This window comes from Polyodon spathula, chromosome 2 (genome assembly GCF_017654505.1).
Source record: "Polyodon spathula isolate WHYD16114869_AA chromosome 2, ASM1765450v1, whole genome shotgun sequence".
NCBI classification, from domain to species: Eukaryota; Metazoa; Chordata; class Actinopteri; order Acipenseriformes; family Polyodontidae; genus Polyodon; species Polyodon spathula.
This window is the reverse complement of record NC_054535.1, coordinates 37562389-37589272: the sequence shown is the minus strand read 5'-3', so window position 1 is coordinate 37589272 and position 26884 is coordinate 37562389. Positions and strand designations below refer to the sequence as shown.

The following is a 26884-nucleotide window of genomic DNA, read 5'->3' as shown; positions in this document are numbered from 1 at the left end:
TGATACGGGCATAGGACAGCCTGTAACACAATTGATGGTTCCCCTATCTTGTCGGCTCGAGGTCAAGAGGCTGGCTCAGGATATCCGTTTTGAGGGGCACCTCGGAGCTGATAACGCGAGGGAATAGATATTGGCTCAATTTTATTGGGTAGGGCTTCATAATGAAGTGATGAAATATGTAGCCACATGCCAAGACTGCCAGAGAATAACGCTGGGTCGAGTGTGCCCCGCCCCTTTGGCCCCACTGCCGATTATTTTCACCCCCTTTTAACGCATTGCAATTGTCACAGTGGGCCGTTTGCAACCTTCTGATTCCGGGAATATGCATATATGAGTGGTGGTAGATTATGCAACGCAATACCTGGAAGCAGTTTGTCAGGATAATTAGTGTAATGAGCATCATGGTTTATTATACTCCCTCCTGCAACTACACAGATGCTCTGATTGAAATCATTGACAATTATTGGCTAATGGTGGGAATCAGGAGGGAGCATGATCTGGATACACAGTGATGATTGTGTGATTTATTACCAAGGATGTGTGAATATCAAAGACAATTGTGTAGAAAAACATATTTAAAGCAACAGTAAAGTAATACTTTTGTTGTAAACGCTATTCTGTGACCCTTTAACCCATGACCTACCAAGTTCATCATCATGTCCACAGGGCTGACTTTGCTTGGGTTGATTTTATACAAGAACTTCTTTATTTGATCAAAGGTAGGCCGGTGGGCTTGGTTATGTGCCCGACACCTTCGGATCAGCTGGTGAAGCAAGCAGAAGAAAACCTTATATGAGCACTGTGACATAGGTGTCTTGGTGAAGACGTCAGACCAGGAAGAGAATGGACACATAGGCAAGTACTGCGGGGCGAGATGCTAATGGGCTTGTTTCTTTTATTAAATAGACAATTTAGACAAAACAAAACAAAACACAACACTTTGCCACAAAACAAAAAGGCACGTTGGCCAAAATAAACAAACAGTACATTTAAACAAGTAATGTGCTGGTGTGTATCCAGCATGAGAAGCAATTGTTTTCCTCTTTTCACTCACGTCTCTTGTTCCAGCTCTGAACACCCAACCACATGATGAGTGGCTGATCCACTCTTTTATACAGTTTTGCCTGAGCACGATTGCTTGTTAATTCAATCAAGCTCAGGCACATTCTGCACGTGACGTGATTAGGCAGGGAAGGTAATTAACCTTTCCCTGCTGACCTAAAACAACAGTGCGACCATAACGTACATTTAAATAATAATAATAACATGACACAAATACATAACAAACAAAATACGCACAGGGGTGGGGTATACAAACTACACGGAACGAAAGAAGGAAAATAAATTTGTGTTTTTGAGTTGAAGCGTATTCAAGTTTAACTAAAACAGGAAAAATACATTTAATTACTCTACTCATTGCATCAGATTCTAGAACAGATGCATTGTGGTTAAGGACATAGCTTTTCTAGTGTAATATCTGCAACAGTCTAAAAGCACATTGAACTGTAATGATAGCTCCACCTATGTTTTCTGTGATTGTTGTAAAGTGCACTGTGTACATGCCTTACTGACAGGTTAATATTTTTATTAAAAAAATAATAGTGATGTATGTTTTTTTTCTTTTTTATTTCAATACAAACCTTCCAAGTGACTGATGTTTCAGTATATGGCATATCATAACAGTGACACAGGATCTTACCTCCACATACTCTGAGGGGCAGGGGCAGCTATTCTCTGCCTTGCCAGTAATTAATTCAGGCAAAGGTGGGCACCAAGCACATTCCAGTGAATTGTCCTCTGCCTGAAATAAACCAAAGTTAGCTTTTTAGTCAAGTGGCCACATTATTTATAATATTAGTTATGATAATACCGATAAAAAAAATAACAAACTATAGTACTTACCGGAACTGGATCACTTCTAGTTGCTATTTCCAGTAATATTATTGAATAGCTACAATAAAACATACATCATTATTTATTTAATAACGTGCATGAAGATTAAACAAAAATGTTATTATTACTTGAAAATGAAACCTTAGAGCCTTGTTTAGTTACCTGAACACATCAGCTGCAAGCGTGGGCTCAAATTCTGGAGACTGGGCTTCAGGTGGCATGTAAACCTGCAGCAGCCTCAGTTGGTATGTGCCGATTACTTCATCTGAGTCTTCTTTTCGGTATGTTGACAGACCATAATCTGGGTTGTGAGAAATTAAAGGGTTTGTTAATTGTGTTCATGTACAAAACAAAATGTGCCACTTGTGTCACCTCAGTGAAATCCTTTCTATACCTTCTACACTGCAGCCCAAATATTATTCAAAGTACTCATGTAATACATTTACATGGTGGGAGCACTTTGCTATTTAATTTGGCAGTTTTTTAGCTACCAAAATGAAGACTTAAGAACTTTAAGGAAAACTGACTTCAGTATATACATGCCTGAGAGTTTGCAGACCCAACGGTCATCAATAACACAGTTCATTGACTTTAATCGTCCATGACAAATCTTCTGTTGATGAAGGTAAGCCATTCCTCTTGCAATATCAGTAGCAAAAGAAAATCTGAAATAGAACATAATCATTTTAAGAAGAGTAAAAAATATATCAGAGAGGTAAATATTTATGAGATTAGGCCAATGGTTGTTAATGGTTGCAAAATTGGGAAAGATGACAGCACTAGAATCATACTAGTACTGTTAATGTTTCTAAATAGAATGATTTTTAGCTCCCATTTTTTTTACCTATGCATGGATGGAAGGAAAGAAAGAAAGAAAGAAAGAAAGAAAGAAAGAAGAAAGAAAGAAAGAAAGAAAGAAACAGACAAGCGATGCTATGATCTCCTACCTGAAGCCCCAGTTGAGAGGAATTTCTTCATTTAGTAGAACATCATTAAGACTCCCCTTCGGACAGTACTCAGTTACTATGGCTACATTTGGCACCTCTATGCAGCCACCAAAAAACTTGCATAGGTTTGGATGATCAAGCTCTCTGCCACAGAGAAAACGCTAGCACTGTAATTCAATTCTACAAGAATCCTTTCAAATATAGAGTGGTGTAAATTAACATACAGTACTATCAGAAAATAACCTTGGTTAATATTTAAACTGAGGCTATTCCAGGAGCCTTCTGCATATTCGTCACAATTTTAAAGAGAAAACATATACCAGAAGCATCCTAAGGAAATAGTTGTACTTTATTGCAGCTAACATGACATGTTTTTTTTTTTTTTTGTTTTGTTTTTTTCTGTAGAAAAACAGTTTAAAAACAGACTCTTGAAGACACAGATGTTCCAAGAGCACTTCCCACCAGGTGAATCAGCAACCAGTGAGACAGTTTGTGACACTGTAACTGCTCAATCTTTCAGATCTCATCCAGTATTATAATATAACTATAACATAACTATAATCATAAATATAATACTGCCTTGACATAAAGACTATATATTACAAAACTAACAATTATAATATAGCAACTATAATTTAACAATTATAATGTATCATTTTGATTTTAAAAAGCTCCACATACCTAACTTGCTTTACTTCTCTCCGGATAGTTTTTGTAAGAGAAAAGGTTTTCTTCTTTATTTTCTTAATAGCTACTGTGCGTGCATCACTGTAAAAAACAATTATTCTCTGGTTAAGATACTGGCATGTACAAATGAGCAGTTACACCTATAGGGGCTACAATAATGCTGGATCGTCCCACACAAGATCTGTAGTAACAGATATCAAATAAATCATGTCAGTTATGCAGAGCTTTATATGATCACAGTGCAGTGAACCCTTGTTACCATACCACAGTGATATGTGCTGCTAACAACACCGTGTAACATTTTTTTTTTTTGTTCCTGGGTAGTAAGTGTTATTTCCTAATTGCTTATGCCTCAAAAGTATAGAAAATGGCTATTATTCCCCACAAACTTTGCTTTTGTGACCAGGACAGTGATATTTCAAAATATCATTATTTCCAATGGGAAAATAGGCAAATGTGTGTCTTTTCGTTCACATAAAGTCAGAAAAAAACAACATATGAATCAAAATTAACATGTATTTATACTAAAGTAATACAAAAATGACTGCAAAAGATTTAGAAGTGAGTAGTTTTTCGAGATTTATGATTATACTGTATTTAGTTTAGTGAGTAGAAGTGAGTAGTTTTTTGAGATTTACGATTATACTGTAAATACAGTATAATCGTAAATCTCGAAAAACTACTCACTTCTAAATCTTTTGCAGTCATTTTTGTATTACTTTAGTATAAATACATGTTAATTTGGATTCACATGTTGTTTTTTTCTGACTTTATATGAACGAAAAGACACACATTTGAACAAAAATTGTGTTACATAGTGCAATTATTATAATCAAGGTCAAGGACCACCTGTTCTTTTGTCCATGGTTCAGTGATATTTGTTGTATGACAGGTGACATTTTAAATGTAAAACCATTTCATATATTTATCACTCCTGCCCAAGTAGACCACCATGTGTCCATGTTTCAAAGTAAATCATTTTTAAGTCATAAAATATCATGTTGAAGTCTTTTTGAGAGTATCTTGTTTCTAAAAATGTCATGGTTGGCTTTCAAAACCATGAGCTGGCTTTCAAAACCAGTTACATTCATAATCCTCTGTGACTGCAAAAGCTTTTATCGACAATGGAGATTCGTACTGTGGAAGGTGTCGTGGGAGGTGTTGATTCTTTCATGGAGGCAGATTTACCCCGTAATTAAAGGCTATGTTTCTCTAGCGCAGTGGTTCTCAATCCTGGTCCTGAGGGACCACTGCCCTGCTGGTTTTTGTTCCAACTGAGCTTTCAATTACTTAATTGATCCCTCAATTGAATTAATAATTTGCCCAATCTGAGCTCTTAAATTATTTTAAACAGATGGAGATTTCAAATTAAGTATACAATTGTATAAGGAACTTGAAATCTCCAACTTCATATAAGCCACACAATTGAAAAAGTCATATTAAGCAAATTATTAGTTGAATTGAGGGTTCAATTAAGTAACTAAGAACTCAGTTGGAACAAAAACCAGCAGGGCAGTGTTCCCCCAGGACCAGGATTGAGAACCACTACTCTAGCGTATAGTAAATCAGTGTGTAGTTTTCTGATGATGTTTTCTGTTTAAGGGGCAGATTTATCAATGTTTTCACGACAAAATTGTCGAGACACTTTGGAGTGTTTAAACCAAATAGAAAACAGTAGCACTACATTAACATTTGAACATATCGTCAAAACAAGTTTGAATATGGCACATTTGATAACCTACTCACTTTATAAATCTGATTTTTAAACAGCTGCAACTGCACCTGTAGTACTGTCTAATATGTTATTTTATATGACAATTTCAGATACTTTGTCTCCCACGGAAGATATTTCTTCAATGGATTTAGTGGTGTTACCTCTGCAGGAATTTAGAGAGAAGCGCAGGACAACAATCAAATTAATGAATGCAATCACACAAGCACATATACTCTCAAAGTAAATGGAAACAAAAACCTGACACAAAATATGAATGCCGACCTGATATTAAAGTCTATGTCCAATGTCAATGAGTCAGTTGCTAACTTTGCAGCTGATCAAGACAAATAGCTTGAGTGTTTCCGTGAAATCAGTGCAGAATTTGATTATCTGAAAGACTCAAGATTCAATAAATGATCTAACCTCTGCTGTTAGACATCTAACCAGCATCATTCATGTTCAGATTACTTCAAATGAGCCGGTGTTAAAATGTGATGAAGAATGCAATACAAAAACATCACAATGTAACAATGTACTGTGTCACACTGAATGTGATGTGTTAAATGTAGTGCAAGACCATGGGAACAGCGATAACAAATAAAAACGTAGATCTGAAAGAAAGGTTTCACAAAAACTGAAAGCATAAATAATAAAAAGATTGTTTCTTTGTACCACTAATTTTTGTACCCCACCGTACTGAGGTTTAATAATATTTAGGAATATAAATATAGAACTTTTATTTTTGTATATTTTAGTTGTGTAAAGAAAAAAAAAAGTAGCTTACATACAGTAGTCTATGCAAGTAAATACTTTTCTGCATATTTCAGTTGTCTATGGAGTACATTAATTAGTGATGGGATTTTTTTTTTTTTAAATTAAAGAACCCTGCAATTATTTTGTTTCGTGTTTCACTTGCAGTATTAATGTCACCTTGGTTCCAATGATTTTCATGTTCATCTTCACCACGAAGCCCCTTGTCAATATGAAGTATTCCTTTTCTTACAGCAAGGCTGTGAAGCATGCAGCAGACTACAAAAATGTGACAGACTTTCTGAGGAGAGTATTGCAAAAATCCCCACAGTGTTATCCAGACACCTAAATCTCATTTTATAAATTCCAAAGGTGCGTTCTATCACATTTCTAGTTGTACTATGAACATCATTGTATTTTTGTGCTGGTTCACTGTCTGGGTTATTAACTGGAGTCATTAATCGTGAACACAAAGGGTAGCCAGTGTCACCTATAATAGAGTAAGAACAATATTATAGTATTAATAAATCACCTAAAATTAATCCAGGGGCAACAACCACATTCTCCATATACTCCATAAGCCAGACTGTCTTTCAGTGAAGGCATTGTGATAGGATCCAGGGTATTTAGTTATTATTCCTTGAGCATTACATGTAACCTGACAGTTTACACTGTGGAAGTTCTTTCTATTTATAAAAGCAAAGCTGTCTCCAACGGGCGCTTTAATCGGAATGTGTGTGCAGTCAATAGCCCCTGTAACATTTGGGAATCCTGCAATTAAGTAAAATTTATTGTTAGCTTCTCTGATACATTCAGCAGTCTTTGGAAACTGAATGAATTCTTCATGGTGACTAAGTAAGGCTGCTGTAACTTGATGTACAGACCAAGACATAGTGCTCTGATGTATTCCTATTAAATCAAATCGTTCTTTGAAAGGAACTGGTTGCATAAAATGATAACGCCGCTAATAGTTAAATTTCAGTTGTTAATGCTGAACTGCGTCTCCCTTTCAATTCGAAGACCACCAAAACAGTACGTATGGGATATGTCTGCCCATTGGTAGGTATTTTCTGAGCTCTCTATACCAGAGCTACCGATAGGCCCCTTACTGGGATGACGCTCTCTGTCCCCCCTACAGAGGGATTAAATAGTCAAACCACGAAAGCCATGTTCTCTTTTTGCCTCTCAGTACGATAAGGTAAGATCTTCTGTGTTGGTAGCTGAGTGTGTTGTGAAAAAGAGCTTTTGAGCCAACTGCAGTTCCCTTGCCTTTCAGGCTGAAAGCTGGCTTGCCGTTTTCATGGAATCAGTGGCTCCTGATTCAGCTTTTTTCTTTCTATTTTTCTTCAGCAACCTGTTCGCGCTCATGCTGCAGGCTGTGGCTTTCCTATCTGTGGTATATGAGTCAACTGCATGCACAGTATTGATTTAAAGGATTAAGTGTTGTTGTTTTTTTCAAGCCTTCACTCCTGTGGAGAGCACATCCTCCATACTCCCCTGTTGAGTAAGTATGCTAGCTGCTGCTATATAAATATATATTTGTTATTGTTGTTGACTAAATACCTTTGCTGGCACAACTGCAGTGCAGTGCAAACGTGGTACACCCGCTTGTCTGTGTTGTGCAACAGCGAGAAAAAAAGGCCATGTCCTCCATGGGGCTGTATTTTTATTTGACCCGCTGTAGAGTAAACCTCGCCGGCTACCTCCACCCACCCACCTTGGTGCGTCGGGCCTTTGAAAAATCAAACAGCAACAACAGCAGTGTGTTCCCCACTCGTATTGTTTATATTGTGTTGTACTCTGTCTACAGATTTGCCCGCTGCAGATTTAGCCCGTGTGTTCCTAGGTTCTCGGCACATGTGGTGTTCGGTGCAATAGCTCCTTGGTGCTCAGTGCACTTAGTGTGCACATTGCCCGGTACTCTCAGTGTGCATAGCACTCCGGTGCATGCGCTACTCGGTGCACGGTGCTCGGTATGTTTTGCACACACGCCGCTTGTTGCACGTGTTGCATATAGTGTTCCAGTATATACTGTAGTTCTGCAGGTTTTAAACTTGTTTCATTGCTCTCAGGAAATATGCTTTTGCACCCTATAAATATCGTGGATGAAGGCTACATTTGCATCCTGAACCATTGAAAAAAGAGGCATTATACCACAGTAGTGACATCAAAAAGTGATAATTCCTCTAGAGGACAATATACTTGAACTTTGACCCATTCAACTCCTTGAGACCATCACTTTCAATTCAAACACAAAATGTTTGGTTTCCAAGCACTCGACAACACCCACAGTACAGAAATGATCAACAAAATGAGAACATGTTAAAAGAGTGAATGTTTTCCATTTTGTAGACAAAATAAAAAGATGATCACATACTATATCCCGGTCTGGGTGAAGTACTGTTTTCTGGATGTGTTGAGAGCTCCTGTGCAGGAGCTGAGAGCTGTAATACAGCTGGCATTGGAGTCGCTGTTTCCAAATGGGATACTCACGGTGCTTCCCATGGTGGTCCAAGCAATGTGAGCTGTCAGAGGGAACACAAGCGTATCAAACTTGTTTTTGTTTTTACACTGACTGATATTGATTTTGAAACTCTTGTACTAATGTAAAGAAATCACTATTGCACAAAATTTAGGATTGGTAGGTGGACAGACCACAGCACTTTCCCAATTAATGAGTATTAATAAAAATATATCTTCATCTTCTGTGTGGTACTGCAGGCTGTGGTCTCAAAATTAATTTGCAGTGCAGCAGAAACCAAGGAAAAAGTTAGGATACTTACTGTAACCCTGGTTCCCTGAAAGAGAAGACAACCACCAACAACATTAGGTATGGGATATACCTGCCTATTGGTAGGTATTTTCTGAGATTTCTATGCCAGAGCTGCCGATAGGCCCCTTCTGGGATGACGTCCTCAGTTCTGCCTACCGAGGGGTTAAAACCGTCATACTGAGGAAGCCATTTCTCTTTTTGCATCGAACCCGTGAGGACGACCGATGCGATCTCACGGTTGGTGGTCGTCTTCTCTTTCAGGGAACCAGGGTTACAGTAAGTAACCTAATGTTCCCTTTTAATTTGAAGACAACCACTAACAACCTTAGGTATGAGATACTGTATATCAGAGCCTTCGCGAGGGAGAATGAATGGCAGCATATGAGGGACTCATCAGAACCATATAACCAAAAGTTAGTGGTGCGAGCATGCAACCGCAAGGACCCTCATGCCTATTGAAGGCAAGGAAGGATCTACCACATTCAAGCAGTAAAACCTGGAGAATGTATGCGGCGTAGCCCAGCTAGCCACCATACATATATCGGACAGCTAGGATCCTCTGAAGAGGGCCCAAGATATAGCCAACCCTCTAGTAGAGTGCGCAGCTACTCTCCCAGGTGGGGGTAAGCCAGCACTGTCATGTATCCGCAATCCAATGCGACTGTCGCTGCTTCGAGAGTCCTTATACCGTGACAGACAAATAGCTGGTCAGAATGACGCAGAGCTCTTGTACTATCCACGTAACACCTCAATGTACACCGGGGAGAGGAAATTCAATTTCCTATCCTCCACCAAAGCAAACAGAGGTGGATGTAAAGACTTCAGTTCCACATATTGATTAATGTGGAAGGCTGTAATCACCTTGGGGAGGAAAGTAGGGTTTGTACACAGTGACACCCTGCCGCCATCGTCCCAAATATGCATACAGGTGCTGTGAAACCAACAGTGCCTGCAACTCACTGACCCACTTAGCGGAGGTGACAGCCAAGAGGAAGGCTCAAGGCTCAAACAGGGCCTTTGTCAGAACAAGCTCAAACAGGGCCTTCGTGAAAGCCTCCAGCACAACATGAAGGCTCCACTCGGGGAGAACGGTCCTCCTAGGATGGTGTAACCATCAAGGGTCCTGGAGAAACCAGGTCGCCAGAGAATTGTTGATGCTTTAATTACATTTTAATAAGCATTCACAATATACTGGATTACATATGTCATAACTGGCAATACAACCAGGTACAAAATAGGTTTTGTACAGCACACCGTATATCTATTGTGTTGAAAATGGGTGTCTCAGAACCATTTCCACAGATTTGTATTTGATTTTCTATTAAATATTTCCAAACCTTTCATTAGGCATCTTGAATACAGTATCAGGCATCTTGAAAACAGTATCCTGACAAACTTAATTTACACAACAATCATAATTATACATTTCCTAAAAAAAAAATATATCAAATACTGATAACAATATGAACCACTGTCATGCATCAATTTGTATTGTTACAGATCTATGTATAAATAAACACATCTTCCAGAAATATAATTGAAAATTAAGAAACAAAATACTTACAGACCTTGTTTTATTTGACTGAAGTCAATTATCCAGCTCTCATCCCAAAACATTTTTTGTTTTTGATATTGAAACCACTGGAAAACACAAAGCAAATGTAAGGATGTAAGCTTAGTCAATGTTACTATGATTTCGTCGCAGTTTTTATATAAAATTCTGACTTTATTATCAACATACATTTAAACCTTTGGGTTATAATAATGCACTGATCGTCACAAAATATTTTAAATATGTCACAATATGGTAACCATTTAGTTTCATAAATCAGCAGTCAATTGGTCAACATGTTCTCACCATGAAACAAAACAAAAGATTGCCAAATTAATTATCATATAAGAATCGAGAAATAAAAAGAGAATTTTTTTTTTTTTAATTTTTTTTTTTTAACTGTTTTGGTGTTCGCTACAATATACTGACAAATGAGCTGCCCATTAGTTTTTGGATACATTTGCCAGTCAAATGTTTTCTTGACAGGGGAGAAAGGGGAACTAGCATTTTTTTTTTCATTTTTTTAGTCTTTCCTGTTAAAAAAAAAAAGACAACAGCAACCTACCACTACTGTAAGGATGAAGCCAGTGAAGACAAAGCTAATTGGGAGGCATATTGCAACCTTGATTGCTGCAGTCATTGGACATTCACCACAATCAGCAGGGCATGTGGAACACATCTCCTCTGCATCACAAATTCCGTCTCCACACACTGATGGTGAAGGAAGAACAAGGTTATTACAGGAATTCTGTAAAAAGGGCATTTACAATACACATAATACACTTACACCATTATTTGACTTCGGGTTCAAAATGAGCTCACTGTGTAATCCAGGTAGGTTGCTGTTCCTATAACATAACAGCATTTAATATAAATACAGTTTTCAAAAAATAAGACCCTTACGGTGTGCCTTACAAATGTCATAAATAATAACATGATAGTTCTAATTGTTTCATAATCCAATCCAGATGATTGTTAAAAGGGTCAAAAACAAGGTGCAGGGCTCCCTCATTATAATGTGGTAGTTTGGTGCAGTAGTTAAATGGTGGAGCTTGGTGTGCTGCATTATAATGAGAATTCAAGTGAAAATGAGAGCCATGGCAATACCACCCTAGAATAACATTGTAAAGGGTCTTATTATAATTAGAGAGCACTGTTATGGTAAAATACATACATTCAATTATTGTCTTGACAAAATATGTTTGTTACAAAATGTTTAATTTTATTGCTGTATTGAAAAAAAAAAGTTTCCCACTCATCATGAAATATTGAAAACATTCTCTCCTACCTATGTGTCTAAATTATAATTGACTGGCCCAGAGTCTTTTTTGTACTTCTTGGTTCAAGTTTGTGATTAATGCAGTTGCAGTTTGGTCAGTAAATAACACAGACGGGAAACGCCAGCAGGAATTATAAAGAGAGGGGTTTAGATTAAAACGAGCCTATACCTATAGCAGGCAAGACTGTGGTCTTCGCCTCCACAGCAACCTGCATCATCCCTACCCTGACATGAGCAATCAAGGAAGTCACCCCCACATGAACCAGGACCACCTGGCAAGACAGGAAAAAAGAACTTGGTGAGATAGCAGCCGCTAATACACTTGATTGCTCATTTATGCCAGTTGCTGGCAAAGCAACCCAAAAAGATGGCTTCTATGTACTTATAAAACAGTTTTTAGTTATTTTGTGTAATGTTTATAATAGTTATATTTTATAAAACAATGGTGTAAACACCACCCAAATACGGCATATTATATTATGAAAGTACCCCAGATATATTTGAAACCTTAAAGTTTTTTTTTTTTTTACATTTCTTTGGTACAAACCGATAATCAAATGTAACTCAGCCTTTAATTTATGTAAGCATGTGTTTATTTATTTATTTATTTATTTATTTATTTATTTGTTTTTGTAAAATGAGTTTATTACTACAAGCAGTTTTCTATGAATAATTGTCTGGAAACTTCATTTATTGAAAATGATAACCCAAAGTTCAAGTCCACACGCCAGTTATACAACTGGTGTTATTATAGATCATAGAAATCTCCCTTTACGAGATCTGTGGGCCTGGTGGCCACTGCATATGTGTTATCAATATGTGGGTCTGATTTGATCAACCTATACCTCACCAGGATAAATCACAGCTGTATTGTTAGATCATTTTAAAACACTGGAGAATCACCCTGTATTGCATCAAACCACTTGTCTGTGGATATCCCAGAATTAGCCCTAAACAAAAGTGGTTTATGCAACCTAGGTGGATTCCTTGTTGCTGTAAAATGCTAAAAAATCAACCCTCTGATTATAACAGGCTACCTCATTAACAGTGTACACGAAGAACCTTTGAAATTGCATAATAGTAGTCTCCCCTTGAAAGAAATGTATTTCCTAGACAAAATAGCAGCTTGGGAACAGTTTCCAAGCCAGGCGGGTAACTTGTCAGCTTAGAAACAAGCAAAAACAGAATCTAAAGAATGATAGTATCCTAGCAACATCACATATTGCTAATACCCACACAGTCATGCACAAACATATGTTTTAAAGAAAAACAGCTTGAGGCAATCAATCGGTTTTGCTTGCCAAAATAAACGTTTCATCACATTAATGTATAATTAAAATAATGACATAATTTCAGCTTGGGAAAACGATTCAAATACCAAGTTAAAGAATCATTGAGGTAAAACATTATTTACCATAGACGTCCGGACGAACTGTCCTCCCTTCATCAATACGTGAATAACAACAGAATGGAAAAAAAAAGATGATATACAAAGTCAGAACTCTACAAACCAGTTGATTACAGGAATAATAGAGATGTGAGCCAATAGAATTCACTATTTGTAGAATTTAGACTTGTATCCAATAATGTTACCAATACAGTAAGCTCATGATAGCTCAAGTGATAGATACAGCAAACTGGTCAATGTTCAGGACTCTGAAACTATTAATTTAGTCCAGGGATACATTGACCTTTGTACTTCGATGCATTAAGAGCTATTATTTTGTAAAGGTCTCTATTTAATTAGCAACTCCAAGAGTCTAGATGTTTGTTCACTAATCTTTTGTAAACTAATCAAACAGTAAAAAATATATATCTAATTTGGCCCTTAATTTAGCTAAATATTTCTGTAACCTTACCCAATTTATAATTTTGTCTCTCCTTTCCAATGTGCAACTTTTTCTATAACAGCTGTTTTTTCACCACTGTGTTGTTATCCACATGCTGTTCTTAGAAAACTATAAATAAACTATTACGTGTTTTAAATTAGCAGTAATACCAGTACTGCTGCCACTTATTAAGAATACATGTGAAAAATATTGTATGTAAAATCCCAGGGAGGGTGCTACTCCTACAGATGGATCAATTAAATAATCTGCATTGGGATAAGGCTGGGTGTTTGTGAAACACAGACACTGTTTGTGTGTTTGTGCTGGGGTTCAGAAACTCCACTGAAATCTTGATGAATCCAAATCACTATGGCAGACATATTAGGTTAGAGGTCAATGTCACGGACAACAAAATACAGTTTCTGAGATTTAAGGACTTAACTATTATACCTTTGCAGTCCAATTCCTTTGAGTCATTTTTCCAGCTGTAGAGAGGGTGTGGGTAAAAATCCGGCCATCATCAGGGATCCAGGGCCCACATATTCCACCTTTATTCTTCATAGAAACAACAGAGAAGGTGACAAATAAAATGACACATTCATACTGAGTGCCATAAAGAAATGTAGTCAATGATTTTGAAATTCATATCTAATATTTTATCCCTCAGATGAGCACATTTATACCGTTCTTAAAATGCCGAGTCAATGCCAATATACCGTTTTATTTATTTGTGACATGGTGAAAGAAAAACATAACTTTAAAATCATAACATTGGATTGGAAAGAAGCACTTTAGAGAAATACTAAATCCACAACATACAGAGCTTAACTTACCTTAAGAGAAACATGGTCTGAAATATCTATTTCACAGGTATTACTAATATAGTCTTCTTGTTGCTTTGGGTCACTTTGCATGACACTTTCTGTATCAGTCATTACATACAGTTGACTTTCTGAAAATCTTTCAAGCATCTCTGAGGCCTCAGAAAACCTCTCAAAATGTCCTCTCTGATTTTTAAATTGGTAGAGTGTAACAATTAACTTGTCCCCCTGCAATATTCTGCCCCTAGTCTATGTAAGAAATATATGGGTAATAAATACCACTTAAAAATGGGTAATAATTAAACTTTGTTGTACCAGCTTAACTTAGAGAGTATATGTGTTTGATAACCGTTTTGAAGCGACAGGGGGGTGCTTTAAACATCTCATTAAATACAGTATAATATAGGGCATAGTACATTAAATATAAACAGTAAAAATCAATGCAAATACATTAAATACATGCATAATACATTAAATACAAAACCAGGACTCTAAACATTATAGATGCGTGTGTCATACAGAATCATACAAATAAGATGAAATGAAAAACCTGAAATAACAGTTTAGACAGCAGCTAATAACAGATATCAGGCTTAAACAGCATTGAAAGCAAGGGAGAACAAGTGGGTCTTGAGAGTTGATTTGAAGCGAGCGACTGTGGGAGCTGCACGCACTAAAGCTGAGAGAGAGTTCCAGAGAGTCGGGGCCATGAAGCTAAAAGAGCACTCTCCGAGTGGGTGCACTTTTGTTGGGTATGACAAGAAAGGCAGAGTCAGATGACCTCACCTTGCATGTTGGGACATAGCAGGTCAGCAGGTTTGAGAGATATTCTGGACCTGTGTGATGAAGGGCCTTGTAGGCAAGCAGGAACATTTTGAAAGAAATCCTGAACTTTACAGGTAGCCAGTGCAGCAGGCAAGACAGGGAATAATGTAATCATGCTTTTTACATCTGGTAAGGATCCAAGCAGCAATCGGTTGATGGCACATAATGGAAGACCACCATAGAGAGTTGCAGTAGTCAAGATGAGAGGAGATTAATGCATGACAGAGTATCTCTGCATCCAGGAGGGAAAGGTAGGGATGGACCTTTGAGATGTTTCTGAGGTGGTAGAAGGAGGATTTGACAACAGAGGAGATTGTAGTCTCTGCATAGGTGATGTTGTGAAACCCTATAGAACAAAACTACAATACAACTATTTTCCTTACGACCATAAACACTAAGCAGAACAGCCCCCTAAAAAATGGGTATTTTAAAGAATTTTTCTACTCTGCTAAGGAATGTTAAAGTACTGTATATCACAATGCAACATATTACCTTTGATCCCTTACTGAAGCATTGCTTAACTTGAAAAGAGGTCACAGAAAAATAATAGATATTTCTTACCATAAACCCCAGTGGACAGGAATGTATGTTTGCATGATGTACACAGCAGTTCTGTCCATTTGCATCTTTCCAATTTGGAGGACAGTCTTGCTCTTCACAGAACTTTTTTGCAGCTGCTGCATTACTGGCAACAAAAAGACTCAAGTCTGTGCAATAACCCACTAAGCAACTTACACACACACATACACACAGTGGCTTGCAAAATTATTCAGACCCCTGACCAATTCACTCATATTACCGAATTACAAATGGTACATTGAAATTTCGTTCTGTTTGATATTTTATTTTTAAACACTGAAACTCAGAATAAATTATTGTAAGGTGACATTGGTTTTATGTTGGGAAGTATTTTTAAGAAAAATAAAAAACTGAAATATCTTGCTTGCATAAGTATTCAACCCCTGTGCTGCATCACACCACCCAGGCACTGCCAAGAAAAGGCCGTCCCTCAAAACTCAGCGCTCAGACTAGAAGGAGACTTGTGAGAGAGGCCACAGAGGGGCCAACAATCACTTTGAAGGAGCTAGAGTTCAGTGGCTGGGAGTGGAGTAATGGTGCACCAGTCAACCATATCAAGAGCTCTGCATAACACTGGCCTGTATGGGAGGGTGGCAAGAAAGAAGCCGTTACTCAAAAAGTACCATCTGAAAGCACATCTGGAGTTTGCCAGAAAGCATGAGAGTGACCCAGCTGCGATGTGGGAAAAGTTTTTGTGGTCAGATGAGACCAAGATAGAGCTTTTTGGCCAAAACTCAAAGCGCTATGTGTGGTGCAAACCTAACACTGCCCATGCCTCCAGACACACCATCCCTACAGTGAAGTATGGTGGTGGCAGAATCATGCTGTGGGGATGCTTCTCATCAGCAGTGACTCGGCATCTTGTTACAATTGAAGGAAGAATGGATGGAGCAAAATACAGAAAAATACTGCAAGAGAATCTGCTTCAGTCCGCTAAACTGAAGCTTGGGAGGAAATTCATCTTTCAGCAAGACAATGATCCCAAGCACAAGGCCAAAGCAACATTGGAGTGGCTCAAGAACAAAAAAGGTGAATGTCCTACAGTGGCCCAGTCAAAGTCCTCATCTCAATCTCATTGAGAATCTGTGGCACTATTTGAAAACTGCGGTCCACAAGCGTCATCCAACCAACCTGAACAACCTGGAGCAAATCTGCCAAGAAGAATGGGCCAAAATCACTCCGACATTGTGTGCAAAGCTGCTACATACTTACCCCAAAAGAATTAAAGCTGTTATTGCAGCCAAAGGTGGCTCTACCAAATATTAATGTGTGGGGGTTGAATACTTATGCAAGAAAGATATTTCTGTTTTTTATTTTTCTTAACAATATTTCCCAACTTAAAACCAATGTCACCTTACAATAATTGATTTTGAGTTTAAGTATTTTAAAATAAAATATCAAACAGAGCGAAATTCAATGTACCATTTGTAATTCAGTAATATGAGAGAATTGATCAGGGGTCTGAATACTTTTGCAAGGCACTGTATATGACTTACACATCAAAAATCAGCAAAATACTGAACAATGTATTAGTGAAGTGCTTGTACAATTTACTGTCAACATGAACTAACCATAAATTAACCTAATTTGTAAATGATCAAATCTTGAAATATCAACAAAGCACTGTTATGAACAGAAACATTAGACCTGCAAATTTATTTTAAAAGCTATTTATTTACCTACTGTAGTATGTATAATTCTGGGAACTTTTTTCAGGAAGAAAAACCCCAACAAAATCCTACAAAATTTTCAGTTACCATCTGAAAAAGTGCCAAAAATACACTGCTAACTTTCCAAGCTCAGTACCATTGACATATTTAGTCTAATTCAGTAAGAGGGAGAGGCGAATTCTTGATTTCATTTTTTTTTTAAATATATTACTCCAAACATCAATGTAAGAATTATTAAAATAATCACTTGCTATGTTCTAATATATACTTTTATATTTTGTTACCCAGGCTGATTGACTTTCCCCCCCACCCCCACAGCTTTCATGCCCATTCAATACCTGTGGGGGAAGATACCGTTTTCTACTGCCCACTGATAGAACTCATCAGATGCGGTTACTGCATAGGTGACGTTGAATTCTTCTCCACTCATAATTTTCTCTGGTGGTCTGTGTACCCAAGCCATCTCCAGACCTCAAACAGAAACATCACTGTTCCTTAGAATGCACTGTTAATTATAGCATGACATATAGATAGCTGCTAAACAGCTTTAACAGCCAATGAATTATTACTTACAGACTAATTGGTCATCCATCCATCTTATAAGTGCCCTATTAGATTAGGTTATTATGGCATATTCTTGCAGTTGATAGTGCTGTATAATTTCCATTACAAGGTTTGTGAGTAGGACAAAGTACACTGTATATGTACAGCCAAACTGCTTTTGATAAAAAGCAAAAACTGAAAATAAGCATAGTGGATTATATTTGGAGTTAACCTGGCAAAATAAGCATTAAATAACAGAGAAATCACTGACACAAGCAATGTGCCAAATGCTTGTTTTGTAGTGGAACCCATAGAAAGAACAAGATATTGCATTAAAGTTCAAAATTAATACAGACAATTCAAAAATCAATCAGTACAGCACATATACTATTCAGTACATGTACAACACATTGAAACAAACGATAAGAAAGGAAGAAACACACATAGCAGTGATCTCTATGCTAAAATCTGCCACTTTGGTTAGCCACAAGCACTGAAATGAACAGCCTTTTCCTGTTTTCACATGATACTCTGCTCCCTATAAGAATGCAAACTGCATGTAATGCTGTAAACTGGAGGCTCTTTTTAAGGCAATTTCATTAAACTTATACATTCATTACACTGAATAATTCTACACACTAGTTAGCTTCCCCTTCTTGGATAACTTTTGGAAATGCAATATATACAGTATATGAGTTCAAATATATATGAACATGTTTAAAATAATAACAAATATTTTGTGCACTATGAAAAATAAACCATATATGGTATGTGAACACATATATAAAACATAAAGTGGTCATGTGTTCTTAATTTCTATACTGTACTGTACGAATAGTTTGCGGTAACTATGCACATACATGGTTTATATAAATGTTTTATGATTTACTAAAATATTATTTGTTAAGATATAATATTCACAAAGCATAGTAGATTTCCTTAACGACCAATATCACACCATTCATCATTTTATCATTCATTATTTAACATTTAGTCATTATCTTAGATTTACTATTATTATTATTATTATTATTATTATTTATTATTATTATTATTATTATTATTGCTTGTTTTTAGGTTATTGTGACGAAGGAAACAAAGGTAATATTGGGTAAAGGGGCTTACCTCCACAGTCTATCATGTTAAATTCATCTGGTTTTTCTAATGGCCAGCAGTCATACTCGCTATTATCTAAATCATGCCATCCAAAAGCAGCTCTTAGAAAAAGTGTCTGAAGAAAGAAAAGAAAATATTTTTTTTTTTGTTTGTTGGTTTTGTTTTAAAAACGCTTTCAACAATTCAATGCACCTAAATAATCCTAGATAATTTACAGACAACGTGATCTAACATACGTGAAGTAAAAGACAAATGGTTTATAAAGTAACAATAAAAACGATTTAAAAAAAGAAAAGATGTCACTATTGTCTACATAAAACCATTCATAACTAGAAAAATTGACAAGCAATTGGTGGCAAATAGATTTTTTGGAAGCACTTACCAGTAGAAACAGTCTAGTATCACACTTCAGGTGCCGCATATTTTAACTTGCTGTTTGTTGACAGAAAAGCTCTGGCGTTTGCTTGTTTTTTGTTGTTGCTGTTTTTTTTTTTTTGTTCAGAGAGAAAGTATCTTCACTCGCTGGTCGCATCAATACATCCAGTTCTGATTGAGTATTGTAACACGCGGCACCACATCTTGGAGCGCGCGCCACACCAGTACAGTGATAGAGAAGCCGGCTGTTAATCTATCTTCACCTCCTTTTTTATTGTTATTTATTTTGAATGGTACGGTTATAATAAGAACAGTGAGTACTATTCTTCCCTTTCCATAAGCAAAATAGCTGTTGGTCAAGCCTCATTTCCCTATGATACTATTATTAATAATAATACTAATTAATAATAATATTATTATACACAGACCCTATAATATATATATATAGATCTATATATATATATAGTATATATATAGATATTATTATATATCTATATATAGATATATCATATAATTTTACTTGATAAAACTATAAAACACATAGGACAATTATAATAGAACAATCCATCCTGGCCTATTCGATTGTGTGAATGCAGCCACTGTAAACCATGAGTATTGCTACACAATGACTACCTTTGTTGGATGATTCTGCAGTTGGCTTCTTATTTGTCCAACTTCATATTCGCATTCCAGCTTCTTATTTGCATCCCACAAATGTAATACAAATTTAATAAGTAACTGGATATTTTGGGGGTTAAATCATTACTAATTTCAAAGCAGATTCTCACAGAGGGGGAATCCCTCTACATCACCCATATGTATTTATCCCTGCCCAAAATGGATTGTCATACAAAAACAGCATGCAAACATGGCACAGATTGCAAGTAGACCAACAACACAAATTGAATAAGTAACTGGCCCAAAACAGATTTTCATACAAAAATAGCAAAAATGATACAGAAATCCAGGACATCATCATTTGCAAAGACTGTTGCTCAAGTTTCCGCGCTCATCCAGTCTTTGGTAAGGAGGTGTGAACAAAAAACCTGTCATATAGTAGGAAAGAAAAAAAGGACACTTGAGATTTAATTTATTTAATATATAAGGCATTCTAAAAAGAATAACCTTTTGATCACAAGTTCTTCTTCGGATTAAGCTGAAGTTAAACAGATTTGAGTTTTCTGTTAATTAAAACTTTTCTCCACGGTAATTAAGCAACAATATAAATTTAGCAAAGGTTTAACACTTACTTTACAGATTCATATCGTTCAGTTTAGAGTCAGTTTTACAAACTTTTCCTCTCAAAGTGTCTGATGTGGATAATGGGGCCAGCTGACTTTAGATTTACCGCCGTCCATCAGGGAGATGTTAAATTACAGTTGAGCCTGTGGCCAAACACAGGCGTTCATGAAAAATGGAACAACTAGCCAAAAGCTGGACAAAAATAAGATTTGACTAAACTTGTGGGGACACTGGGACACGTTACCTGAAAAGAGGGCTGTCCAGGGATAATAGGGAGGGTTGGTACAGTAACATTAGTACTACTAGTACTACTACTACTAATAGTAATACTATTGTAACAATAACTTTTGAATATTTTTAATATTGTATTTTCTATTGTAATACTTGTAAGTCACCTTGGATAAAGGTGTCAGCTAAATTATTAAATAATAATAAACACAAATGTCTTCTCATTTCATGAAAATTAGTACTGTGGCCACATAGATATAGTCATATGTTTTGAGTTCACACCTCGTTATTGCAGACTAGATAGCAGAAACTCTTTTCTGGGTTACAGTCTTTGCAAATGATGACAGCTCGGATTTCTGTATGATTTTTGCTGTTTTTGTATGAAAATCAGTTCGGGGGCTGGGATAAATACATTTGGGTGACATAGAGGTGTTCCCCCTCTGTGACAATCAACTTTGAAATAAGTGGCCCAAAGCGATGTAACCCCCGAAATACCACAGTTACTTATTCAATGTGTTACATTTCCAGAAGTTGGAATGCGAATTAGAAGCTGGTGAAGAAGCCAACTTCAGCATCGTCCCTATTTGGCACCTTTGAATTTTGTTTTCATTCTGGTCTGTTTCTCTCAAGTGCTTAACACACAACTGAGACAAAATAGTCAATATCAGAAATGACAAAATAAGGTACTTCTTATTTGTATGTTTACAGTAGCCTGAAATTGAAATAAGTTTGGTATATAAGACTGGTATCACAGCACGCCTGGTTATGTAATAGACTTTGGCATACACTTATCCACTTACAGGACACAATCTTTGTTACTGCTTTGTCTACTAGTCTGGATTGTGTTGTATACCAATGTTTTTTCCAATAGGTGTACAACAAGACAATACTGACCCCATACTTGTTGTAATGTACCATAGTTAATGTTATATGTATTTGTCATATATGTTGATGAAAACTTCCGTTATGTTTTTAACTGATAGTATAGGTCCTTCCAAGCAAAACAAAAGACGTTTGCCAACCTTACTTATACTCAATTACTTATGTCATTAAATAAATAAGTAAATATACACATAAACCACCTCAGGCCACATGAATATGAAGCCAGTAAATTAACCATGCCTAATCATAGTAAAAAAAATAATTACAGTTAATATTTTTGTAAATAGCCGACTCAAACTAGCTTTACAGATCTGTGCCAGGGTGCCCTTGGTCAAACTCAGATATTTATTTTCTTCTTTCAGATGTAATTAATGTGATTAACAGCTTTGTGATTTGATTGTAGTCAAGCCACTGCTGTGATGATTGTAAACCTTTCAGAAGGAAAATTGTTCTATTTGATGTAATTCCCGTTCAATCAGCACATATACCCGAGTTCTGGAAAAAAAAAAAAAAAGTATGTTTCTCTTTCTCTGAGCTGCCAAGTCAAATATAAACATGTTAAACAAGTTGGAGTTAAACAAGTATTTTGAGTCATAATGAATGTACATTAGTTTTTATTGAAAACTACACTGTAAATCCATTGTTCAGAATATCTACTATACTGTCTTTAAAACAGAAATACATTGATTCAAATATATAAGACTTACTTGAGAGCCATGGAAGATTCCCATATTAATAATTATTAATTTATTTTGATCAAATAAATAGAGAGTAGTGTCCATTATTGCTTATAAAGACCCTGAGATTAAATGTGTATTATGTCATTGCAATCACTCACTTGTAACAATGTTGAAGTTTGTATGGTTTCTATAGCAAAAAACACCTGGATCTGGGGGAGCATTCCATTGAAAAATGCTTGGTTAAAAATGTGGCCTTTTTTTTTTTTTTTTTTACCATGATATAATTTTTATTTTGAACAACCTATCAACTGGACTTTACAAGCAGATAAGTGCAGCGTGTACGAATGGTGGTGATCATGTACAATATGTTTTAGCACAGACCCTGAATACATTATTACATTTACACACAAAAATAGAATGCATTAAGAATTAGAAAAATATATAATCATACTGTATTCCAATACTTGTTAAGTGCCAGCTTTTATCTAATTATGTATTACATTGTGGGGCATATTGCAAATAGGTGAGAGTGAAAGAGCTTTTTTTTTTTTTTTTTTTTTTTTTTTAATGGTTTTGGATTCTGCAACTCCATTATCATGACTTATTTGCAAATAAAAAGCTGCTGCAGTGCCATCTGCTGGTAACTCAGTATAGCTTTACTTTTATTTTTTTAAGCATTTCAGTTTATGTAAGGATACTATATTGGTTGAATAAATATATATATATATATATATATATATATATATATATATATATATATATATATATATATATATATATACACACACACACACACACAACTCTGGAAAAAATTAAGAGACCACTGCAAAATTATCAGTTTCTCTGGTTTTACTATTTATAGGTATGTGTTTGGGTAAAATGAACATTTTTGTTTTATTCTATAAACTACTGACAACATTTCTCCCAAATTCCAAATATAAATATTGTCATTTAGAGCATTTATTTGCAGAAAATGACAACTGGTCAAAATAACAAAAAAGATGCAGTGTTGTCAGACCTCGAATTGTCAGGCCTTGGAATTTGGGAGAAATGTTGTCAGTAGTTTATACAATAAAACAAAAATGTTAATTTTACCCAAACACATACCTATAAATAGTAAACCCAGAGAAACTGATAATTTTGCAGTGGTCTCTTAATTTTTTCCAGAGCTGTATATAGTAACCCAGCCAGCATATGCGGTCGTTCATTTGCCCCTTCCAACGTAGACCCAGACACACAGACTTGAGGTTTCAAAGCGCTTACGCGCTATTTTTAATAAACATAAAATGAACACCTAGCTCTACTGAGCACTAACTAAAAACAGCACAGGAACCTAACTAAAAAACAGGACAGCTAAGCTGTTTACCTGTAACACAAAAATAAATAAACAAAAACACAGAGTTTCACACATCAAAAGGTTTTTACACTACCTTTCTTTTTTTCTACACTTGAGGACACCTTCAAGTGGGCATCTAACACACCAGCAGCCCTTGAACAGACTAGCTGCTTTCTTTAAATACCCTGAACCTGGCTCTAATTTACAATGATAGCCAGGTGCAGGGGATAATTCCTAATAAAACAATTAAACAAATGTGCATTTGCACCATGGTCACACAATCTCCCCCATGTCTTTTTAAGACACCGGCCATTTAATCGCCATCTCCCTCCACCCTTAAAAGACCACCCACCCTCAAGTCCCATCTCTTTGATTTTTGCCCTCTTCCACGGGCGGGCTTGAAGGTGGGTTGGTCCCTCCGGCGCTTCCAGGGAGGGACCACAACATCTTTACCAGTGGTACAATTTTCATCTTGTGCAATTCATCAATTTGGGGTAGATATTCCCTTCTCAGTTGACCTGCTGTAGGAATTGCTCCCGCATTTATTACATATTTGTTCAGAAAGGCAAGTAGTTTGGGATTATCAATTTTTTCCAGGGGAACATTACCACAAATAAATAAAAAATGACATCTGGTCAGAGTTCATAATTTTCGTTCCCCTTATGTTTTTTACTGGAGGACGGCATCTCACAGCTGTCAATCTCAACCGTCCGTTTTCTGTGTTTTTCTGATGATAAATATCGGTCTATTGTTGGCTTTCGTGTGTGGTCCAAAGTAAAATTTTTGTAAGTTTTACACGTTTTATACCCATCGGTGTACAGAACACCAGGTGAATATTGTTGCGTGCATTCGCTCAATAAAATGCTTTTTGATTGTGATGTCTCAACCATGAGCACCAAAGCACTTTCAAAAGAACGCAGTTTTTGAAAGGCACAGATCAGGGGATGGGTATAAAAAAAATCAAAGGCCTTGAATATCCCTTAGAGCACGGTCAAGACGATTATTAAGAAGTGGAAGGTGTATGGCACCACTAGGACCCTGCCTAGATCAGGCCATCCCTCCAAACTGGATGACTGAGCAGGAAGGAGACTGATCAAAGAGGCTACCAAGAGGCCAATGGCAACTTTGCAAGAGCTACAGGCTTTTATGGCCAAGACTGGTCAAAGTGTGTATGTGACAACAATATCCCAAGCACTCTACAAATCTGGCCTGTATGGTAGGGTGGCAAAAAGGAAGCCATTACTCAACAAAGCCCACCTTGAATCTGATTTGAAGTATGCAAAAAAACACTAAGGAGATTCTGTAGCCATGATGCAAAAGTTTTGTGGTCTGACAAAACTAAAATTGAACTTTTTGGCCTAAATGCAAAGCGTTATGATTGGTGCAAACCCAACACAGCGCATCACCCAAAGAACACCATCCCTACTATGAAGCATGGTGGTGGTATGGGGATGTTTCTCATCGGCAGGGACTGGGGCACATGTCAGGATAGAAGGGAAAATTAATGGAGGAAATTACAGAGAAGTCTTTGAGGAACACCTGCTGCCCTCTGCAAGAAAGCTGAAACTGGGACGGAAGTTCACCTTTCATCATGACAATGACCCAAAGTACACAGCCAAAGCTACACTGGAGTGGCTAGGGAACAAAAATGTAAATGTCCTTGAGTGGCCTAGCTTGATCCCCGACCTAAATCCAATCCAACATTTGTGGCATGACGAACATTGCTGTCCATCAGTCGTCCCCAAGGAACTTGACAGAGCTTGAACAGTTTTGTAAAGAAGAATGGTCAAATATTGTCAAATCTAGGTGTGCAAAGTTGGGGAAAAAGGCAGGATTTGAATCCTAACTAGTCATACTTTCACTCCAACTACATAACCGCTACGCTGCACAGATTCACATCTCAACCCTTTCAACAAATAGGCTACTATTTACATTTACCTTATCCAAATTGAATACATTGCCTCAATACAGGTTGTTCAATTTTGCTACTCCCTTAATGTTTTTGTGTTATTATCCATTAAGTGAAAAAAGTGATAATGAAACAAAAACCCATTGGAAATGTGAAATTATTTTTATTAATTTTCCAGTTTTCTTCCAATTATTGGACGTCCAATTATTATTCAACCTGGCTCACTGACGCAACCCCTGAACTACCTTTGGAGAGACTAGCACTTTCATCCTCCGAAATGAGTGACATCAGCTGTCCTTTTTTTTCACTCTGCAATGCCGACGTAACCCCTACCCCACCCAGGCAGCGCTTGGTCAGTTGTACACTGGCTCTTGGGAACTCCCATCCACGGTCGGTCATGGCATAGCTTGAATTCAAAACGGTGATCAACAAGCTATTGGGCGCATCCTGCACGCTGGGATGCGCCACTCGGGAGCCCAGATTCTGCGTTATTAAAAACTTCTTAAAGGAGTGAATCTTTAGCATCAAAAGTTTTTTTTATTATTGTATTGATAAATACATACATTTTACATCCCCTATGTGGCTAAATGTCTATGAATTATTTTTATGTTATATCATGAAAAATTAGTGACAGGGTATTTTTTTTCCATTGTGACACTGCAATGCATTCTGTTAGTCAGCATAATGTATATCTTTTTAAACAAACTTTGTTTATGTTACTGCACCTGTTTTTTTTTTAATAAGCATATATTCTATACTGTTGACTCAAGGTGACTCAAGATAAAGGTAACTGCACCTATTGCAAAATACACTTTAACAATGCAATCTGTGGAAGGCTTAACTGATTACATTATGAAAAGTAACAGAGTTCATGCAGCCGTTGTAACACTCCCTTTTTTCTCTGAAAAGTTATTGTACATTTCTTCAAGTTCCTTAGTAAAGTAACTGCTTCTGTGTAATATTCCAAACTTTTGTAATTTTATATAATTGTTGCCAGTTATATTTATAACTGGCAACAACATGGTGCATTACTATAAACACTGGAAGAAGAAATCCATTAAGTAATGCTCTATAGTAATAATTTGTAATAACCTGCCAACACTAAACAGAAACCACCAGTATCTGACAAACTATTTCACATTGCAACTCCATATTTTCAGGGTTATGGTAACGGTATCCCTTGAGCAGTGACCTATGATGGCTGTCTTATTGTAGTCAGTGATGATAAAGACCTAATGATTCCCTAGGTCAAAC

At 36.6% G+C, this 26884-nt stretch overlaps 1 protein-coding gene across 1 annotated transcript in view; it reads right to left on the bottom strand.

Annotated features, from left to right (window-relative positions):
• The window catches only part of LOC121326529 (atrial natriuretic peptide receptor 2-like), a 41587-nt gene that overhangs the window by 9313 nt on the left and 5390 nt on the right, over positions 1 to 26884 (bottom strand). The window contains exons 3-19 of the mRNA XM_041269863.1: positions 25964 to 26113; positions 18988 to 19093; positions 17658 to 17790; positions 17132 to 17140; positions 15632 to 15755; positions 13875 to 13979; positions 11765 to 11867; positions 10882 to 11027; positions 10333 to 10405; positions 8369 to 8516; positions 3522 to 3608; positions 2841 to 2984; positions 2437 to 2558; positions 2056 to 2194; positions 1903 to 1951; positions 1700 to 1801; positions 644 to 763 (exon numbers count right to left, since the gene is read on the bottom strand). Coding sequence (XP_041125797.1) covers positions 644 to 763; positions 1700 to 1801; positions 1903 to 1951; positions 2056 to 2194; positions 2437 to 2558; positions 2841 to 2984; positions 3522 to 3608; positions 8369 to 8516; positions 10333 to 10405; positions 10882 to 11027; positions 11765 to 11867; positions 13875 to 13979; positions 15632 to 15755; positions 17132 to 17140; positions 17658 to 17790; positions 18988 to 19093; positions 25964 to 26113 — 1860 coding nt within the window. The remainder of the gene's footprint in view (positions 1 to 643; positions 764 to 1699; positions 1802 to 1902; positions 1952 to 2055; positions 2195 to 2436; positions 2559 to 2840; positions 2985 to 3521; positions 3609 to 8368; positions 8517 to 10332; positions 10406 to 10881; positions 11028 to 11764; positions 11868 to 13874; positions 13980 to 15631; positions 15756 to 17131; positions 17141 to 17657; positions 17791 to 18987; positions 19094 to 25963; positions 26114 to 26884) is intronic.